Source organism: Rutilus rutilus (assembly GCF_951802725.1).
Source record: "Rutilus rutilus genome assembly, chromosome: 3".
Taxonomy (NCBI): Eukaryota; Metazoa; Chordata; class Actinopteri; order Cypriniformes; family Leuciscidae; genus Rutilus; species Rutilus rutilus.
The window spans coordinates 10,863,107-10,881,739 of NC_140211.1; the positions used below are offsets into that span (position 1 = coordinate 10,863,107).

The following is an 18,633-nucleotide window of genomic DNA, read 5'->3' on the forward strand; positions in this document are numbered from 1 at the left end:
GAATGGTGAACCTTCAAAACATCCAGTTTTTAGTAGTTTAAAATGTGTGTGTGTGTGTGTGTGTGTGTGTATATATAGTATAATATTCTGCAGATATAAAAATATATGCAGCTCTTCATATATTTTTTTCTTCAGATATAAATCATATGATATAATATGAATTGAATATACTTTTTCTAATATATATTTCTATTTTTCTGTTTTTTATTATTTTACTTTGTTTCTTTCTTTATTTGTCTATTTATTATTTCATTTTTTCCCGTTTTCTTGCAATGAGTTATTCATTATAATCGTTTTCTTTCTATCGTTCTGTGCTGAACTCAATCTCCCACAATGCATTGCGGCCGTGTTGTTATTGTGTCGCGCAGACATGGCGGCGCTGTCAGGCAGTTCCTCCGAGTGCTGCTGCACACTCAAAAAGACCCTAAAAAGATTAACATCCAACACGTCTGCCTCCCCGCGAACACGAACCCGCTCGGAACCGCTTTACGTGATCTCTCTGGAGCGCTACGGCCGAGACGCAGACTTCGGCGTCCGTTTCCCGGACAGTATTTCGATGTCAGAGAGTCTGTTTGACGCCACTATCACGGATGGAGACTGTAAGATCCGCGTGTCTCTGGATCCCGCGATAAACAGACTCATCAGCGTGAATAAACTTCACTGCGGCTCCGTCGTACGGAGTGTGGAGCTCAGCCGCGGGGAAGACGGCGGCTCTTTCCATGTGTGCAGCCTGGAGGTGGACCGACTCTCCGGGGGGGACGCGGCTCTTCGGGCGCTCTCCTCCGTCAACGTGAGGTCCCTTCCGTGGATGGGAACCGAACCGAGCACGCTCCCGCTCAGAGCCCGCAGAAGCTCATACCTGCCGCTGTGGAATAACCGCGACTTCTATGGAGAGATGTGGCGGGACACGATCCCCTCTGAACCCGACGCTGAGGACTCTGGAGATGACATAGATGGTGTGTGTTCATAAAGGCTGTAAGCTGCGTCTACCTAGGCTGCATTTGAGGGAATCACTCTCTTATAAACATTTAACTTGGGCACCATAGTGCATACCTTCTAAAATACTTAACACTTGGTTCAATGGATTCAATAACATTCACTGAAAATCACACTTGGTAAAACAAAACAACTGAAATAAGGTAAAAAGAGTAAATCTTTAACATTAAAGGGAAAGTTCAACCAAAAATGAAAATTCTGTCATCATTTACTCACACTCAAGTTGTTCCATCCAGACCTGTATGAATTTCTTTTTTTCAGCTGAACACAAAAGCAATTTTGAAGAATATGAGAATAACCAAACAGTGTCTGGCCTCCACTGATTTCCATAGTGTGGAAGAAAACTGAAACATCAACTGTTTGGTTATTCTCATATTCTTCAAAATATCTTCTTTTGTGTTCAACAGAAGAAGACAAACAGTTTTTGTGAACATTGGCTTCCATTGTATAAAAAAAATATAAAAAAAGACAGACATTTCTCAAAATATTCAATATTCTGTTCCGCATTAGAAAGAAAGAAATGCATAAAGGTTTGAAACAGTGTGAGGGTGAATAAATGATGACAGAATTTTCATTTTCTTTTAACACCACATATCTGGCTCAAAAATGCCGTCCAGGTAGGCATCTCAACCTCTTGTTGTATGACTAAATAGGAGTAAGTGTTTCTGAAAACAGTCAGATGAGTGCCACATATTAATATAATCATGTGTTGGTGTTCATGCATATGCTTTTGTGTCTGGTGGCAGATATCGGGTCCACGGTTTCACTCGCAGAATTACGTCGGCATTTCTTGAGTGGATCTCGCCGGTACCGGGGCGCCCTGTGTGTGCGGATCCTTCACAAATCCAGACTGATATATTATGGGAAATCAGATCAGAAGTGTGAATGTCCCTATAAGGTCAGAGGTCAAATACAAGACTTCCTTTTCCATGCAAATGTCTGGTACCTATAGGAACTTGGTCATATTAAAATATGTCATATGATAAATATTGTTTTTTTTTTTTTACATATGTATTAGATTCTGAAAGAATCTGTTTACTGGCAAAGATTTAAAGTCCCCCTGTGGTGAAAATCAAGCCTTTAATGTTGTTTATATGTCTATGTGGTGTTTTCAATATGCTTTAAGACAAATTAAGACTTTTTTTTTTTAAATATGTCATTTTGGTGATCAAAGATGAATTTTAAGGGATACAATTATTGACTACAGGGGGACTTTAACTATATTTCTTTAAAAGCCCTTCTCAGGACTTTCTCATCCGCTCATTCAACTTTCCCATCAACTGTTTTTCTCAAAACGAATAGTTATCTGTATGTCATAGTAAGCAATGTCTGACATCACTTAAAGGTGCGCTGTATAATATTTAGGAGGATCTGTTGACAGAAATGCAATATCAAAAACATAACTATGTTTTCAGTGGTGTATAAAGACATTACATAATGAACCGTTATGTTTTTATTACCTTAGAACGAACAGTTTCTGTCTACATACACCACGGGTCCCCTTACATGTTAAGTCGCCATTTTGCGCCACCGTTTTTATACAGTAGCCCTAAACGGACAAACGCGTTTCGTCACTATGTTGTTCTTCGTGCAATGAAGCTAGCTAAAGTCAGCGAATAAAACACTGACACAATGATGAACAAGTAACAATAATATTCGCAATAACATTTAGTTTTACTGAATAATGGGCTTTATGCACAGCTGCACTACTTCCTGAACTTCAGGCAGGTCCTTTGTTTCCTGTCTGCCATTATTGGACAAACTGATTAATTCAGGTGGTCAGGCACACCTGGATTAATCAGTTTGTCCAATAATGGCAGACAGGAAACAAAGGACCTGCCTGAAGTTCAGGAAGTAGTGCAGCTGTGCATAAAGCCCATTAAGTAAACATAATTTCTTACTTCATCTTTGTAAAGAAACCTCATTGCTTCACTGGCTACTCGCTGCTGTCTCAGACGACGACATCTTTTCCTGTCGGCCACCGTAACTTCTGTTGGTTGCATTTCGTAACCTCACCACTAGATGTCGCTAAAAATCACACTGCACCTTTAAGTATCACAACATTGGTTTGACATTGAAAGTAACTCCTTCCATCAATCTGTTTTTCTCAGGCGGAGTTGCAGGTCGGTGATGGCTCGTCCACTGCTTGTGTTGTACTGTGGAACACAGTCTGTCTGGAATGGTACCGAATCCTGCATCCGGGTCAAGTTGTACGATTGCGTCACTACAGAGTCAAGGAGAGTTACGGCAGCCGCACGGGGCAGGAATCAGAGCCACACATTGGTAGGAAGAATTATAGCCATCTCACATTTGAAGTTATAACATATACAGTCATGTGAAAAAGAAAGTATTCTATGAACACTTTGAAATCTACGGTTTTGTATTGGGACATAATAAAAAATCGTCTGGTCTTTAGCAGGTCTTAAAATTACAACATCAGATGAATAACAACACTTGACATACAGCATTACACCATTTCATTATTTATTCAACAAAAATCAAGCCAAAATGGAGAATATGTGTGAAAAACTAAGTACACCCTATGATTCAGCTGCTTGTAGAGACACTTTTAATATCAATAAGTCGAAGTAATCATTTTGAGACGAGTCATACTCATACTCATGCTTTGTAATAACAGGGCCTATGTTGCAGTATATGAATTAGATGTAGATATTTGTTCTCATTTATAACATCTGTTCCTCCTTTAGAGATCAGTCTTAATTCCAGGAACCCCACTGCTCAAATTACCATCATCCCCAAGAACCAGATTTCTCCAGATTGGGTTTTGCCAAACCTGCCTCATTCATTCATCTGCAGGTATGCACACAAAATCACAATCTCAATATCCTCTGGAGTCTTACATTGAGATCGTAGACTTGAACAGCAGATAAATGTAATATGTGATCATGTTTTATAGGCAGGAGCTTCCTAGTTGTCCTCAAGGCCACATCTGCGAAGTCATCGGTGTGGTGATCTTTGTTGGTCGACCAGAACGTGTCAGGAAGAAAGGTGAGATGTTTGGTACACACAGAAATATGCTCAATCTTAAGCCAGTACACTGAAATATTTGTTCCTTGCAGATGGGCAAAGGTCAGAGATCGAGGAGTATCGGTGGCTCCAACTTGTGGATAGAACATCAGACAAGCCCATCATGGTCAAGCTCTTCTCCACATCACAGCCTGACATTCACAGCCGCGTCTATCCAAGTACAAAGTCACTTTATTGTCTCTTTTTTTTTTATTCTCCATCTCTGTCCTGTTATTACAGACAAACTGTATTGTTTCTTTTTTTTATTATTCAGTGGCACTGGTTGTCTGCACCAGACTAAAGCTTATCAGAAGTGCAGTTGACAGAGCTACAACTTTTGAATATCTCACCAACACGTCACTAACCCAGATTTACTGCACAGGTAAATAACACAGTTAAACACCTTCATAGATCAGACATATAATATACCCTACCGTTCAAAAGTTTGGGATCAGTAAGACACTTATAATGTTACAAAAGATTTGAATTTCAAATAACTGCTGTTCTTTTGAACTTTATACTAGTCAATTAATCATGAAAAAATGTATTACAATTCCCACAAAAATATTGATAATAAGAAGAAATATTTCTTGAGCATCAAATCATCATATTAGAATGATTTCTGAAGGATCATGTGACACTGAAGACTGGAGTAATGATGCTGAAAGTTCAGCTTTGCTCACAGGAATGAATTACATTTTAAAATATATTAACATAGAAAACAGTAATTCTAAATTGTAATAATATTTAACTATTTCTGATTTAGACAAATCCTAATATACATCTCAAATATTTAGAATACTCCAGTCTGCAACAAATACATACATCCTTGTGTATTTGTTAAGTAGTATTGTATTTTACTACATTATATTAGTGTTAAAACGAAGACGCTACAAAAGGGTGTTTATCTCGTTAGATAGTTGAAACATTTGCCAACTGTGAAACATTTATGCGCATTACATATTATGCTTTATGAGTCTTGGTTGTAGCAAATAAAGTTTAAGTACGTTGATCTTCTGCAGAGACGGTCTTTTGTTGCACTGAAACTTCTGAAAGTTCTGAAACTTACTAAATATTTGTATAGTATAAGCAAGCCAAGTCTATTACTTAAAGCAGCTGGGGGATGCTGGACGGTGCTTGTTAATGGATGCGCACGCCCGCGTTATTATTCACTGCAATGTCCACACACAAGTTAATATGCTCACAGTCGTAGATTTATTTTACTGTGACTGGTCCTCATTTCATGCTAGAATCCAAACAAACAGTCAATAAATAAACAGTTGCAGTCCTTCACCAGTACAGATTTCCTACTTGCATAGCATAAGTTAGCGTAGTGGTCAAAAATGTGTGTGCACCTTCCCTCCACCAACACCTGTTACCTGAAGAAAGGTTCCCAGCTATTTTATGTAACCAATTACCGAAGAGGGACCCCTACTGGACACACACTTACATGACAAAGTTTAAAATAAAGACAAAATGTCTCTCAGAACAATGACCTCCGGCTCTTATATGTCAAAAGATGTAGGAAAATCTGATTTCTCAATCCGTGACCCCTTTGAAAAGTCTTACAGACGCCAAACATTTGAATGGTAGTGAATGTAAACTTATTTGCAGAATTGGTTGAATCCGCTGCTATCATTTGCAAACATGAAAACAGGCACAGGGTCTCACCCCGTGATGCCATACAGAGGTGTCCGGCCCATCCGCCAGTTTCTTCACTGGCTGAAGCAGGTCGACGAGAGCGGCCTGCTGGAAAGAGCTGTGATTGGAGGATATTTCAGCTACCCACCACTTCCTGTTTCACTGAATAGCTTCATGGAAAACAGACAAGGTGAGAAGCAGAAAACGACTTGCAAATGTTTGTGGAGTTGCCAGTGTTTATGAAAAGATGATTGGACCGAGCACAGAAAACGCTCTCTAATGGCAACCTGTGGAAAAAATGTATTCGATACTCAAATGTGTTACTCTTCGGGACTTTGATACCTTCACTTGGAGCTCTTCCTGTGGCTAATTTTAGTGCGTGTGTGTGTGTGTGTGTGTGTGTTTGCAGGGGAAGCTGGTCTCATCAGTGGAGGAGAGATGAAATTAGAGTGTGAGAAGTTAAATTATAGAGAGAAACGACAGTTTGCTCTTCAGTGTGTGGTCACTGCAGCCTGCTACCACCATAGAGAGGTACGTACATCAGCAACAAATAACCCACACTATTATACAGCCAACAGCATACACTGGTCAAAAGTTTAGGGTTGTATGTTTTCTAAGAAGCCTCTGCATTTATTTGGTAAAAAAAACTGTGTAAAAACAGTAATATTGTGAAATATTATTACAGGTTTTCTATTTAAATATATTGTATAATGTAATTCATGTGATGCATTTCAGCATCATTACTCCAGTCTTCAGTGTCACATGATCCTTCAGAAATCATTCTGGTACGCTGATTTGCTGCTTAAGAAACATTTCTTAGCATTATCAGTTATGAAAGTTGTGAAACATTTATTCAGGATTCTTTGACGAATAGAAAGTTTCAAAAAAACGTATTGTCTTTATTGTCACTTTTGATCAATTTGATGCATTCTTGCTGAATAAGAGTATTTCTTTCTTTAAATAAATAAATCTTACAGACTCCAAACTTGAGTGATAATGTTACCTCTCTTTTCTTTTATAGAACAATGGGCGAACACAGTATTCAGATCTCCCATCGGCTCCGCTCAGCCCTAGAGTGCCACGGCAGAGAGAGGGGTATGTGTGTTGTTTTGGGTTTCTGATATGATGTGTATTGAATAGTTCATCCAGGAATGGTCAAAAATGTTCTTGTATGTCTTGTAACTTAACACAACACAGAAGCAGAAGTGTGAATGAGATTCGATAGCTAGTAGCTTGACAGCATCTCTTCCCCTTCGGTAAATACAACATGATCCTGGATCAACATCTTTGCTGATCCTGAAACAACATTCAAATCAACCAATCAGATTTGAGGGACCAGTTTAGAGTTTATGTGAAGTTTAGGCTTAAAACAAGGGTTAGGTGCTTCTACATCAGTGTTATCCACCATCAATTCCCTCTGATTTTAGGGTTAACTTACGGGTAGGGTTAGGTTTAGGGGTAGGGTCGGGGTTAGGAATACATTTTCAGACAGAAATGTTGATCCGGGAACATGTCTTGCTTGGCAAAATCACAGTGACCGTTCCCCTTCCCCGTCATTGCGTGGAAAAGTGCAGCTAAAGCCCTCATTTTGATTTTCTAAGAAACACAAGCATATGAGATTGGATCTTTATTAGTTGAACTGTCCCTTACAATTGTTTTTACCGCAGGTCTGAACCTCACAGGACACCCGTGAAGAGGAAACTTTTCAGCAGTACTAGCCCGAGAAAGAGGTAAGAATGTGTTTCTGTCTGATACAGAAGAACTGCTGTTAGAAGAAGAATTATAATAATAATTCATTCTCTCTCAGGTTGGCACCACCTCTGCAACCATTTGCAACAGAGGATGAAGCAGAGACGGGTAAGAGAATGCTGTGGCGTTGTTAACAATCACACAAACCATGCAAATTCTCTGGTGTTCTTGGATGCAAGTTTGCAGATTTTCAATCTGCTTTGTATTGTTATAGTGTCGGTAGTAAATGAACAGTGTTTACTCGTTCTCCCTGTTAACTGGACCAAGAAAGTCCCTTTTATTTATCAGCAAAATTCTTTTGACAGCTCTATGGCTTTCATGAAACTACAGATTGTACTTCCGCATTTTTTAATCCCCGCCTGCGGACTGTCGGATCAACTGAGGGTTTTTGAAGGATTAGTTCACTTCAGAATTCAGATTTCCTGATAATTTACTCACCCCCACGTCATCCAAGATGTTCATGTCTTTCTTTCTTGAGTCGAAAAGAAATGAAGGTTTTTGAGGAAAACATTCCAGGATTTTTCTCTATATAGTGGACTTCAGTGGGGTCCAACGGGTCGAAGGTCCAAAGTGCAGTTTCAGTGCAGTTCAAAGGGCTCTACACAATCCCAGACGAGGAATAAGGGTCTTATCTAGCCAAGCCATCTGTCATTTTATAAAAAAAATTATAAAATCAACATTTATATACTTTTTAACCACAAATGCAGGTCTTGCACTAGCTGTAATGCGCCACTCATTACATAATCACATTGAAAGGTCCCGCATGACATAGGCAGAAGTACCGACCTAGTGCTTACAAAGTCATGCAAAGACTAAGTCAAACGCCCTTTACCAAAAAAAAAAAAAAAAAACTAATTAAAAGCAAAACAACGATGTCGGACGATTTTAAAGTTGGAGGAGAAAATGAGATGGGAGGTTTTCGCCCTACCCTACATTTTCCACCTACGTCAGGTTACCGCCTGACCATTCCAACGTTATTACGTAATGTGTGAAGTCGTGGACGTGCAAGACGAGCATTTGTGGTTAAAAAGTATATATATTTTACTTTTGTTTTTAGAAAATGACATGCTTTGGCTAGATAAGACCGTTATTCCTCGTCTGGGATTGTGTAGAGCCCTTTGAACTGCATTGAAACTGCACTTTGGACCTTCAACCCGTAGGACCTCATTGAAGTCCACTATATGGAGAAAAATCCTGGAATGTTTTCCTCAAAAACCTTCATTTCTTTTCGACTGAAGAAAGAAAGACATGAATATCTTGGATGACGTGGGGGTGAGTAAATTATCAGGAAATTTTAATTCTGAAGTGAACTAATCCTTTAACAGTTATTGTAACTGAAAGTTGTACACTCACCTAAAGGATTATTAGGAACACCATACTAATACTGTGTTTGACCCCCTTTCGCCTTCAGAACTGCCTTAATTCTACGTGGCATTGATTCAACAAGGTGCTGAAGCATTCTTTAGAAATGTTGGCCCATATTGATAGGATAGCATCTTGCAGTTGATGGAGATTTGTGGGATGCACATCCAGGGCACGAAGCTCCCGTTCCACCACATCCCAAAGATGCTCTATTGGGTTGAGATCTGGTGACTGTGGGGGCCATTTTAATACAGTGAACTCATTGTCATGTTCAAGAAACCAATTTGAAATGATTCGAGCTTTGTGACATGGTGCATTATCCTGCTGGAAGTAGCCATCAGAGGATGGGTACATGGTGGTCATAAAGGGATGGACATGGTCAGAAACAATGCTCAGGTAGGCCGTGGCATTTAAACGATGCCCAATTGGCACTAAGGGGCCTAAAGTGTGCCAAGAAAACATCCCCCACACCATTACACCACCACCACCAGCCTGCACAGTGGTAACAAGGCATGATGGATCCATGTTCTCATTCTGTTTACGCCAAATTCTGACTCTACCATCTAAATGTCTCAACAGAAATCGAAACTCATCAGACCAGGCAACATTTTTCCAGTCTTCAACTGTCCAATTTTGGTGAGCTCGTGCAAATTGTAGCCTCTTTTTCCTATTTGTTGTGGAGATGAGTGGTACCCGGTGGGGTCTTCTGCTGTTGTAGCCCATCCGCCTCAAGGTTGTGCGTGTTGTGGCTTCACAAATGCTTTGCTGCATACCTCGGTTGTAACGAGTGGTTATTTCAGTCAAAGTTGCTCTTCTATCAGCTTGAATCAGTCGGCCCATTCTCCTCTGACCTCTTGCATCAACAAGGCATTTTCGCCCACAGGACTGCCGCATACTGGATGTTTTTCCCTTTTCACACCATTCTTTGTAAACCCTAGAAATGGTTGTGTGTGAAAATCCCAGTAACTGAGCAGATTGTGAAATACTCAGACCGGCCCGTCTGGCACCAACAACCATGCCACGCTCAAAATTGCTTAAATCACCTTTCTTTCCCATTCTGACATTCAGTTTGGAGTTCAGGAGATTGTCTTGACCAGGACCACACCCCTAAATGCATTGAAGCAACTGCCATGTGATTGGATGATTAGATAATTGCATTAATGAGAAATTGAACAGGTGTTCCTAATAATCATTTAGGTGAGTGTATATACAATAATGACATGTATCTCTTGTCAAAGGCGAATTTGCTCAGATTTGCATTGAATTTCTATTGAAAGATCGGTGTGTCCCTGTGCCCTGCAGATTTTTCTCTGTTTGATGGCGCCATGGAGTTTCTAGTCGGAGAACAGGATGATGATAGTAATGATGAAGATGACGACGAAGAGTTCTCGACGCCGCCCTCTAGTCCCATGACCTCACGTCTGGGACTGACACGGGTCGCCATTGAAACTCTGCCACGGGCTTTTTGTTACGAGCGACGACATGTTCAGGCTGTTGCCGTGGGGATGCAGGTTAACAGCTTTCACAAGCTCCTCCCACAGAGAGAGCTGGAGTCATTTAGCCCCGCCTCCTGCTACACTGGCTACTTCACTCTGACAATGAGAGGTGCACATTGCAATTAGTTTTTGCAAGTTGCAAGTGTCAGTCACAGTGTGTTTGTAGTATTGTGATCAAATGTTTTCCCTTGTGTGCACAGCTTTATCAGATGGAGTGATGCTTGACGCTCTTTTTCTGCCTGCTGCCCCGGGAAACTTGCACTGGATGCCCCTCCCCCTGTCACATGATAACTCTTGGGAGTCTATCCTATCACATGGAGGGTTTTCACCGCATGCCCCGCCCCCAAGCCCCGGTAAATATTGAAGGCCTTTTTTATTTAGAACGAATCTCACTGTCGAGACACATCTTTCATAAATCCATTCAAACAAAAATGGTCATATTTGAGCAAATTTGACAATGCTTTCAGCTACTAAACTTAGTGTAGTACACCATGTTCTATATAAACCCCCCTCAATTTTAAAGAACCCTTTATGCCAAAAGATTCTATATAAGGTGAAATGTCTTAAATAACTGCATAATATTTTCATGTTTAGCATGTTTTTTTTCTTTTTCTAGTGATAAAGTAAGCCATTTGATTCATAATATTTAATTAAAATGTAAAAATTAATACAAACAAAATGAATTAATTAAAACTAAATCCATAAAGAACCCTTTAGGGTTCTATATAGAACCTTTTTTCTAAGAGTGATGGGCAGGACATAATCTTTTTTCTAAAATATCATATTTCCACGAACAATATCGCAAGAATTGTATTCATTCTGTATTCCGATAAAAGAGGGGAGTTTTTTTTCTAGTGTCTGGTGAAGCTTCTTACAGTATATGTACTCTGATGTAATACAGATCATAAAATGGAACCCAACAATTAAAAAAAAAAAAAAAAAAAAAAAACTAAATAAAACCATAACGATTCAAAAGGAAACAATTCTTGTTTTAATCCTTTATATCACTTTCATTTCCTGTGGGTATAAAACAGCTAAACATTTAAATCTGGTTTCTCTTTCTTCTCCAACAGCTGACATGATCGCCACTGCAAATCAGTTGACCAATCAAAGACTAGTGTGTGTGTTAGACGCCTGTGCATTAGGAGCAGAGAAGATGGAACTGGTACTAAACCGAGCATTTCCTTTACGATGAAGCGTTCTGGAGATGGAAGGACACATTGATATAAAAGAAGTTTGTATGATTTTATACAGCTGCTGTTAACAGAATCACCCTATATATATATATATATATATATATATATATATATAATTTATTTATTTATTTTATCAACAAACATGTTTTTTAACTTTATTATTGAGTATTCGAGTATGGTTCCATGAGATTTACTATCCATGGTAATACAATTTTACCACACAATCTTGTGTTGCACTGGCTTCATTGAGGGGTTGACTGTGGTGCATGATGCTCAAAGGGTCAAGACTTTTTCATTTTCATAAACAATCTCGCCTTTGATTATGACATATTTGATGAGCTCCTGATGGCCCCCAAACTGGTAAACCAGATGTTCCCAGCTGCAACAGAGGGAAAGAGAACTCCAATTATAACAACCTCCTTAAAAAGTCCCATCAAGCACCAGTCATAATCTGAATCTCAATAACCGATTTCATATATTGAAGCATTTTTATGCCTTATTCAAACAACTTATAAACAGTGTTGGGGAAAGTTACCTTTAAAAGTTATTCATTACAATATTGCGTTTCTCCCTGAAAAAGTAACTAATTGCGTTACTTAGTTACTTTTTATGGGAAAGTAATGTGTTGCGTTCAATAAATAAACAAAAAAGTTCTGTAAATGCCCTTTCACACCAAAGTGAAATGAGGCAAGAGACGAAAATTCAACACATCAGCAATAAAAACCAAAAAATTAAACAACCCTCTGGTGCTCTTCTGAAAAATGTAAACAATTAAAAAAAATTTTTTTTACTTCATCGGAATGGTACGAAACTTGGTAACTGTTGCTTGCTATGTGAACACACACACAAAAAAATCATGGACATGATTCGAAAAGGTTAAATGGTCTTGAAATAGTCACAGTTGTGCTCCTCGCAGTCAAAAATGAGCGCATTGGAAATTAATGGGAGATGAATTTCATCTAGTGAAAACTTTTGGTACTGCGGCCAAACAAAATCTTTCTGAAAGCTAATTGTTTGAGATATCAAGCTCAAATTTGGAACGCAACTTGTTTAGATTTATGGCTTTGATTTTTTTGCAGTTTTAGAGTAAAGCGTGTTTTTGAAAATATATAATTCATATAAAAATTTTAAATAGTATTTTTGTGGATTGTTCATATCAATAACCGTAAAATTCTGTAACTTTTTTTCAAGTTCACTTTTTTTAATCTTTTTGCACTTCAGCAAAAAATCTGCCAAGTGTCATCTTAGAAAAGAGACCAAACTTAAGTCTGTGCCTCTAAAGCATTCAAGATTTACGACAGTTTAAGTTGGAAATGTAATTTTCAGGTCTATGCTCAAAAAGTTAATGAATGGATTATAAATACAGTGTAAATATAATTAAGTATCATAAAATCCCCTAAAAATACAAAATATGATATAAAAAAACATTATCGAACTAAAATATAGTACATTCACATCATTGGGAAAACAAATCTGTAATTTTTGACCGACACTCGGAAGAGCACCAGAGGGCTAGCGTCATTTTTGCTTATTAGTTTGGTTGAATTGGATCATCGTAGGTCCGCAGCAAAGACATTGGCTAATAAAGTAAAGTATATTTGTGTTATTTATCATTTAATTACTGCAGGTTTGTGTAATATTCTAAGTTTATTTTTCACGTTTTTTAATTAATTTTGAGGAGGAATAATCATGTTTACACATGTTACTCTTAACATCTGGACAGGAGAGCTGTCAGTTAATAAATGGCAAACAAGCAACTCTGATATTTTGTTGTAAATTTGAAAGTAATGTGTTACTTGAACAAAAGTTATCTAATTACATAATTTGCGTTACTGGTAGTTAGTTACACCCAACTTGTGAACATAAGAATCCAGCAGTTGCCCCTGTAGATCTCCAGCTACTGTATGTGTGTGTGAGCTAACCGTGGTGCATTGATGATCACAAGGTCTCCCTGTTTCCCGATTTCGAGCGACCCGTGCGTCTGCGAACGGTTGAGAGCGTAGGCTGCGTTTATAGTGCTTGCGGCCAACGCTTCTGGCATAGACATCTTCATCATCACACAGGCCAAGTGCATCACCATAGGCTAATGAACAAACAGACAAAATGGAATTATATGGAGTGGCCAGGTCAAATTTCTACTGCCAGCATATGATGTTTGTGTATTGTGGTCACCATTGAGCAACAGTAGGCATTGGGGTTGAAGTCACTGCCCAGGGCCACTATGACTCCAGCATCAAGCATATCTCTCGCGCGTGGTGGAGAAAGCCTTAGACAGACACAAGGAGAATCAAATCCATCATCTCTTATTTTTTATTGCATTGTAGCATTGCAAATCATTTAATTGCATTGATAATTGATTGGACAGAAAAGGAAAGGGAAGGTGAGAACATCAACGACGTGGATATTTACCTTAATATATAGGCAGTGGTGGGTAGGAGGACCGCGGAAGTTTTAGCTTTTGCCATGGCAGCGATTCCATCATCTGTCACTTCTTCTAAATGGCTGATGGCTAAAGCGCCAAGTTCTGCCCCAAGCTGTTCGATTGGAAGACAAAGAGGAGACCAAGATTATGTAAGAACAACACCATTTGAACGGTGTATGCATGTATGCAAGAAACTAGAATTGTGTGAGTGTGCAAACATAACATACATGTGCAGAGTTCATGGGATGGAGTTCATCGCCATGGAAGTTGATGTTGAGACCCATGTCTTTGCCAGTCTGGAGAATGCAACGCGTAGAGTTCAGATCGAACACACCTTTCTCACAAAACACATCAATGTTGTCCACCTGCAGATCACCTGAAGCCATTAGCTTTTTTATCTTGGGCAACTGCACGGCCACAATGTCCTGAGTGGCTTCTTCCATAGTTTTACCTCTGGATACACAAAGAAAATATAAGATATGCAAATTAAGAGCAGTTTACACTGTTGTTCAAAGGTTTGGGGTCGTTAAGATTTTAAGATGTTTTTGAAAATCTTGCTCACCAAGGCTGAATGTATTTCATCAATAAAGATCAAATTTATGAAATATCATTACAATTAAAACTGTTTTATATTCTTTTTTAGTTTTTATTCAAATGTATTCCTGTGATGCAATTGAGAATTATCTATATCTCTGTCTGTCTATTATCTACAGTGCTATGCATAAGTTTAGACACCCATGCTAAAGTTGACTAAAAAGTGGAATAAAAAATCATCTTTTGGAAATTGAACTTAATGCCTTAATTTAAAAAATTAGGAAAAATCCAACCTTTAAGGACACCAATTTTCTTTGTGAATGAATAATGTATCATAAATAAATAAATGTTCTTCCTTAAAATACAGGGTGCATAAGTCTGGACACCCCTATGTTAAATTCCCATAGAGGCAGGCAGATTTTTATTTTTAAAGGCCAGTTACTTCATGGATCCAGGATACTATGCATCCTGATAAAATTCCCTTGGCCTTTGGAATTAAAATAGCCCCACATCATCACACAGCCTTCATCATACCTAGAGATTGGCATGGAGTACTTTCCATAAGATCATCTCTCAATGCAAATCAAACCAGCTATTAGGCTAACTGAAATAAAACCATGCCAATCTCTAGGTATGGTGAAGGCTATGTGATGATGTGGGGCTATTTTAATTCCAAAGGCCAAGGGAATTTTATCAGGATGCATAGTATCCTGGATCCATGAAGTAACTGGCCTTCAAAAATAAAAATCTGCCTGCCTCTATGGGAATTTAACATAGGGGTGTCCAGACTTATGCACCCTCTATTTTAAGGAAGAACATTTATTTATTTACGATACATTATTCATTCACAAAGAAAATTGGTGTCCTTAAAGGTTGGATTTTTCCTAATTTTTTTAATTAAAGCATTAAGTTCAATTTCCAAAAGATGATTTTTTATTCCTCTTTTTAGTCAACTTTAGCATGGGTGTCTAAACTTATGCATAGCACTCTATCTGTCTATCAGTTATTAGTTATTACAGTCTGTCTATCTAACCTTCAAAATTGGATGAATTTTCCTTTTTTAGTTAAAGGTATAGTGGAGGATCTTTCCGAATTTTAGATAAGACCCGCCCTCTCCACTTTTTGAATAAGTTTGATTGATTCACCAGAATGATTGACAATTAGGAGGACCAATAGTATAGGTGATCCACCCGGAAGTAAAAAATCCTCCGCTATACCTTTAATATTATTGTGTGTTTATATCTGAAAAAGTGTGTGTATTATATTAGAGTATTCAGAAACTTTGGGATTGGCAAGAATCAATTTGAGGACTACAATAACCTACATGTAAAACATTTATCACAAAAAAAAAAAAAAAAAATGCTTAGAACAATTTTGTCCATGATAAAATCTTTTTGTAAAGAGTGTGTACTTGGGTACTGCGTGCGCTCCACAGTATGTTGCCGATATCCCGATTGGCAGTGACTTTCTTGCTGAATTGATCACCCTCAGCATCTTGAGTTCGGTGTCCATCTCAAGTCCATATCCACTCTTACACTCCACCAGCGTGGTTCCAGCTCTCATCATGCGCTCCAGACGGCTCTGTAACCCAGCTAATAGATGTTGCTGGGTTGCTGAGCGAGTGTGTGCCACTGTAAAATGAATCCCACCTCCTGCTTCATGCACTTCCATGTATGTGGCACCAGCCAGCTGTACACAGAACATAGATATCTTCTCTGACACCAAGACTTAAAGATATATCCACACAAAATGCAAAGGGAGAGATAGATTGAACTAAATGAAAGCAAACCTTCATGGCAAACTCATGCACTCTGTCTCCAGCCCACACTGGATGTGTGTGTGCATCAACCAGACCTGTACAATTATGTTAAGATTCATTAACCTTATATATTTAGGATTTTAAAGGATTTGCCAACAGAAGGGGTCCAACTGTTCATTTTGGGTGGAAGATGTAACACTTACCTGGGAGAACACACATGCCAGAAGCATCCAGAACATTGTCAAACTTTGCTCCTTTGAACTGAGACTCAATGATGTCTGCTGATCCAACAGCTTTAATTAGTCCATCACTACAAACACACACACACACACACACACACACACACACACACACACACACATAGCTCAATAAAAAAAAAAAAAAAAATGCCTTTGCTAGCATTAGTTAGTAGACTAACTACTCAAGTTAGTTCATGTTAGTTCAGTGCATTAACAAATGTTAACAAAAATAACTTGGGGTTTTAAAAAGTGTATTGGTAAATGTTAAAACTACCATTGACTAAGATTAATAAATGTTGTAGAAGTGTTTTGTTAGTTCATGTTAACTAATATAGTTAAAGGTACACTATATAGGCTTTTTTGTTCAAAATTAACAAAAATGTAACAGTCAACACACAATCAATTATTCTATTATTATTATTATTAATCTTACACTGATTTGGTAATGGTAATACTATTACAAGTGATTATATTTTAGACCTGACGGGGTGGTTTTCGCGGGAAATTGCGTACATACGTCAAACGCCCGTACGTGTCTCGTCATAGCTAAATAGAAACGTGTCTTTCCGGCTACTTTGCCGTGTGTATGGTGTGTAGACAAATGGGATGTAGGTAAGTTAGGGGTGGCAGTTGTCACAACTAGCGAGAAAGGTTGACATTGTGACAGAGGTCCTAATAAAACGAGAATCAAAATGGGCTTTTCAGAGATGGTGAGACATTAAGGATTTGATCTAGGCCTATTGTAAAAGTGAGGCGGAGATGGCGTTTTTATAACTCAACAGGTAAGGCATTTTGTTGAACAGATAAATTCCCACATGTAGCTCTCTAACAGAGTTCATTGTAAAACATTATCTATTAATAATATTCATCCTCACAGTCACGCAGAGCAACCAAAACAATGTTCTAACGCGAAATGCATTAAGTTTTGCTTTTTAACCACTAGAGGGCCGAAAGTTACATGACATGTAGACTGCTTAAATAATGGTAACAAATAAATAATGGTAACAAATGAAAACACCAAAACATTTACTTTAGCTTTACTATGGTTCCATTTGTGGACATTTTCTTATTTGTGGACAATTTTGACCGCTTAATGTATTTTGAAATAAATAATCTCTCGTTGAGGGAGCCATGCATGAATCCTATATTTTCAATTCAATTCTCAATGCCTTTTATTTTTTTAGTGTTTTATCCTAAACATATATTGACCATAAGAAATGGCTAATTGTTTGTTGTACGGAGACTTATTTACATGCTGAATTTACCACGTGCAATAAATAAGAGACAGACCATCAGTAATATAAAGAATTCATCTGACTTACTGTCCAATCACCACACTGCCATTCTCAACGACAGCCAGAGTCTGCATCCCATTCCCGGTGAGATACTTTTCACCATTTCTACAAACCAAGACCACTTGGGTTGCATTCTTGACTAAAAGTCTGAAACTGCTGGAAGACATTGTAGTTTAACTTTGGTGTTTCAGAGCAGAGCTCAGTGATGAAAGACTGGGTAAATATTTAGCAAAGCCAAAATTGGGTAACTTGGCCGAAGGTCGATATTGCCAATGGTCAGCGAGCTCATGTTTAGGTTCCGCCGATTCTGGGCAAGGAAAACACGTTATTTTCGTTGTGCTTCTTACTAACTGCACTTTAAAATAATGGATGTGTAAATAAGCAATACTGTAAAACTTTTTGCGAATGGACTTTTTCAGCATACGCAGTTCGGGTGACTGTGAGCTATATTGACAAGTTTAAAAATTACCTTGCCTTGAAGTTGTTACTAATATTCAGCAAAGTTCGTCATTAAACTCGTCCGTCACACACTTTAATCGATTCGCCACTCACAAATCTGCTGAAATTGGAACCTATATTTACAAATAACGATAAAACATGGCGCTCTTTCCCTTCGTTAGGATCTAAAATCTTCACAATACACGTATCAATAATTGTTTCTACTCTTTCTTGCGCAATTTCCCAGAACAAACCTGTCTTAACCTGAATAGTAGGATCAGATGATTTTACTCAGAAAGTGGCCACATAAATATCGAAATTAACGATTACAAACATATAATCCATAATTTAAACTGTAAAAAAAAAACTGTAACAACTCAAATTGATAATTTAATATTGATCATTAAAAATATTAGCGTAATTCAAAAATGAAAAGGCTCTTACAGTGAACTTTAGCATTCATGAACCACTTGACTAAT

The 18,633-nt window shown here is 38.2% G+C and overlaps 2 protein-coding genes across 2 annotated transcripts; one reads left to right on the forward strand and one right to left on the reverse strand.

Moving 5' to 3' along the window:
- The first annotated feature begins 234 nt into the window (after positions 1-234).
- Positions 235-11,691, forward strand: LOC311287070 (RPA-related protein RADX). The gene is made up of 15 exons (XM_084403657.1): positions 235-956; positions 1,743-1,894; positions 3,108-3,279; positions 3,705-3,813; positions 3,914-4,005; positions 4,077-4,202; positions 4,298-4,405; positions 5,681-5,854; positions 6,074-6,195; positions 6,686-6,759; positions 7,332-7,394; positions 7,472-7,521; positions 10,078-10,380; positions 10,472-10,624; positions 11,345-11,691. The coding sequence occupies exons 1-15, from the start codon at positions 371-373 to the stop codon at positions 11,464-11,466; spliced, it is 2,406 nt and encodes an 801-aa protein (XP_084259783.1). The 5' UTR covers positions 235-370; the 3' UTR covers positions 11,467-11,691.
- On the reverse strand, positions 11,599-17,942 carry amdhd1 (amidohydrolase domain containing 1). Its single transcript, XM_084403658.1, has 9 exons — positions 17,744-17,942; positions 16,386-16,492; positions 16,213-16,277; positions 15,835-16,112; positions 14,117-14,342; positions 13,877-14,001; positions 13,640-13,733; positions 13,390-13,550; positions 11,599-11,846 (listed from the first exon to the last, which is right to left on the reverse strand). Exons 1-9 carry the CDS (start codon positions 17,881-17,883, stop codon positions 11,741-11,743), a joined length of 1,302 nt encoding a protein of 433 aa, XP_084259784.1. The 5' UTR covers positions 17,884-17,942; the 3' UTR covers positions 11,599-11,740.
- Between the last annotated feature and the right edge of the window lie 691 nt (positions 17,943-18,633).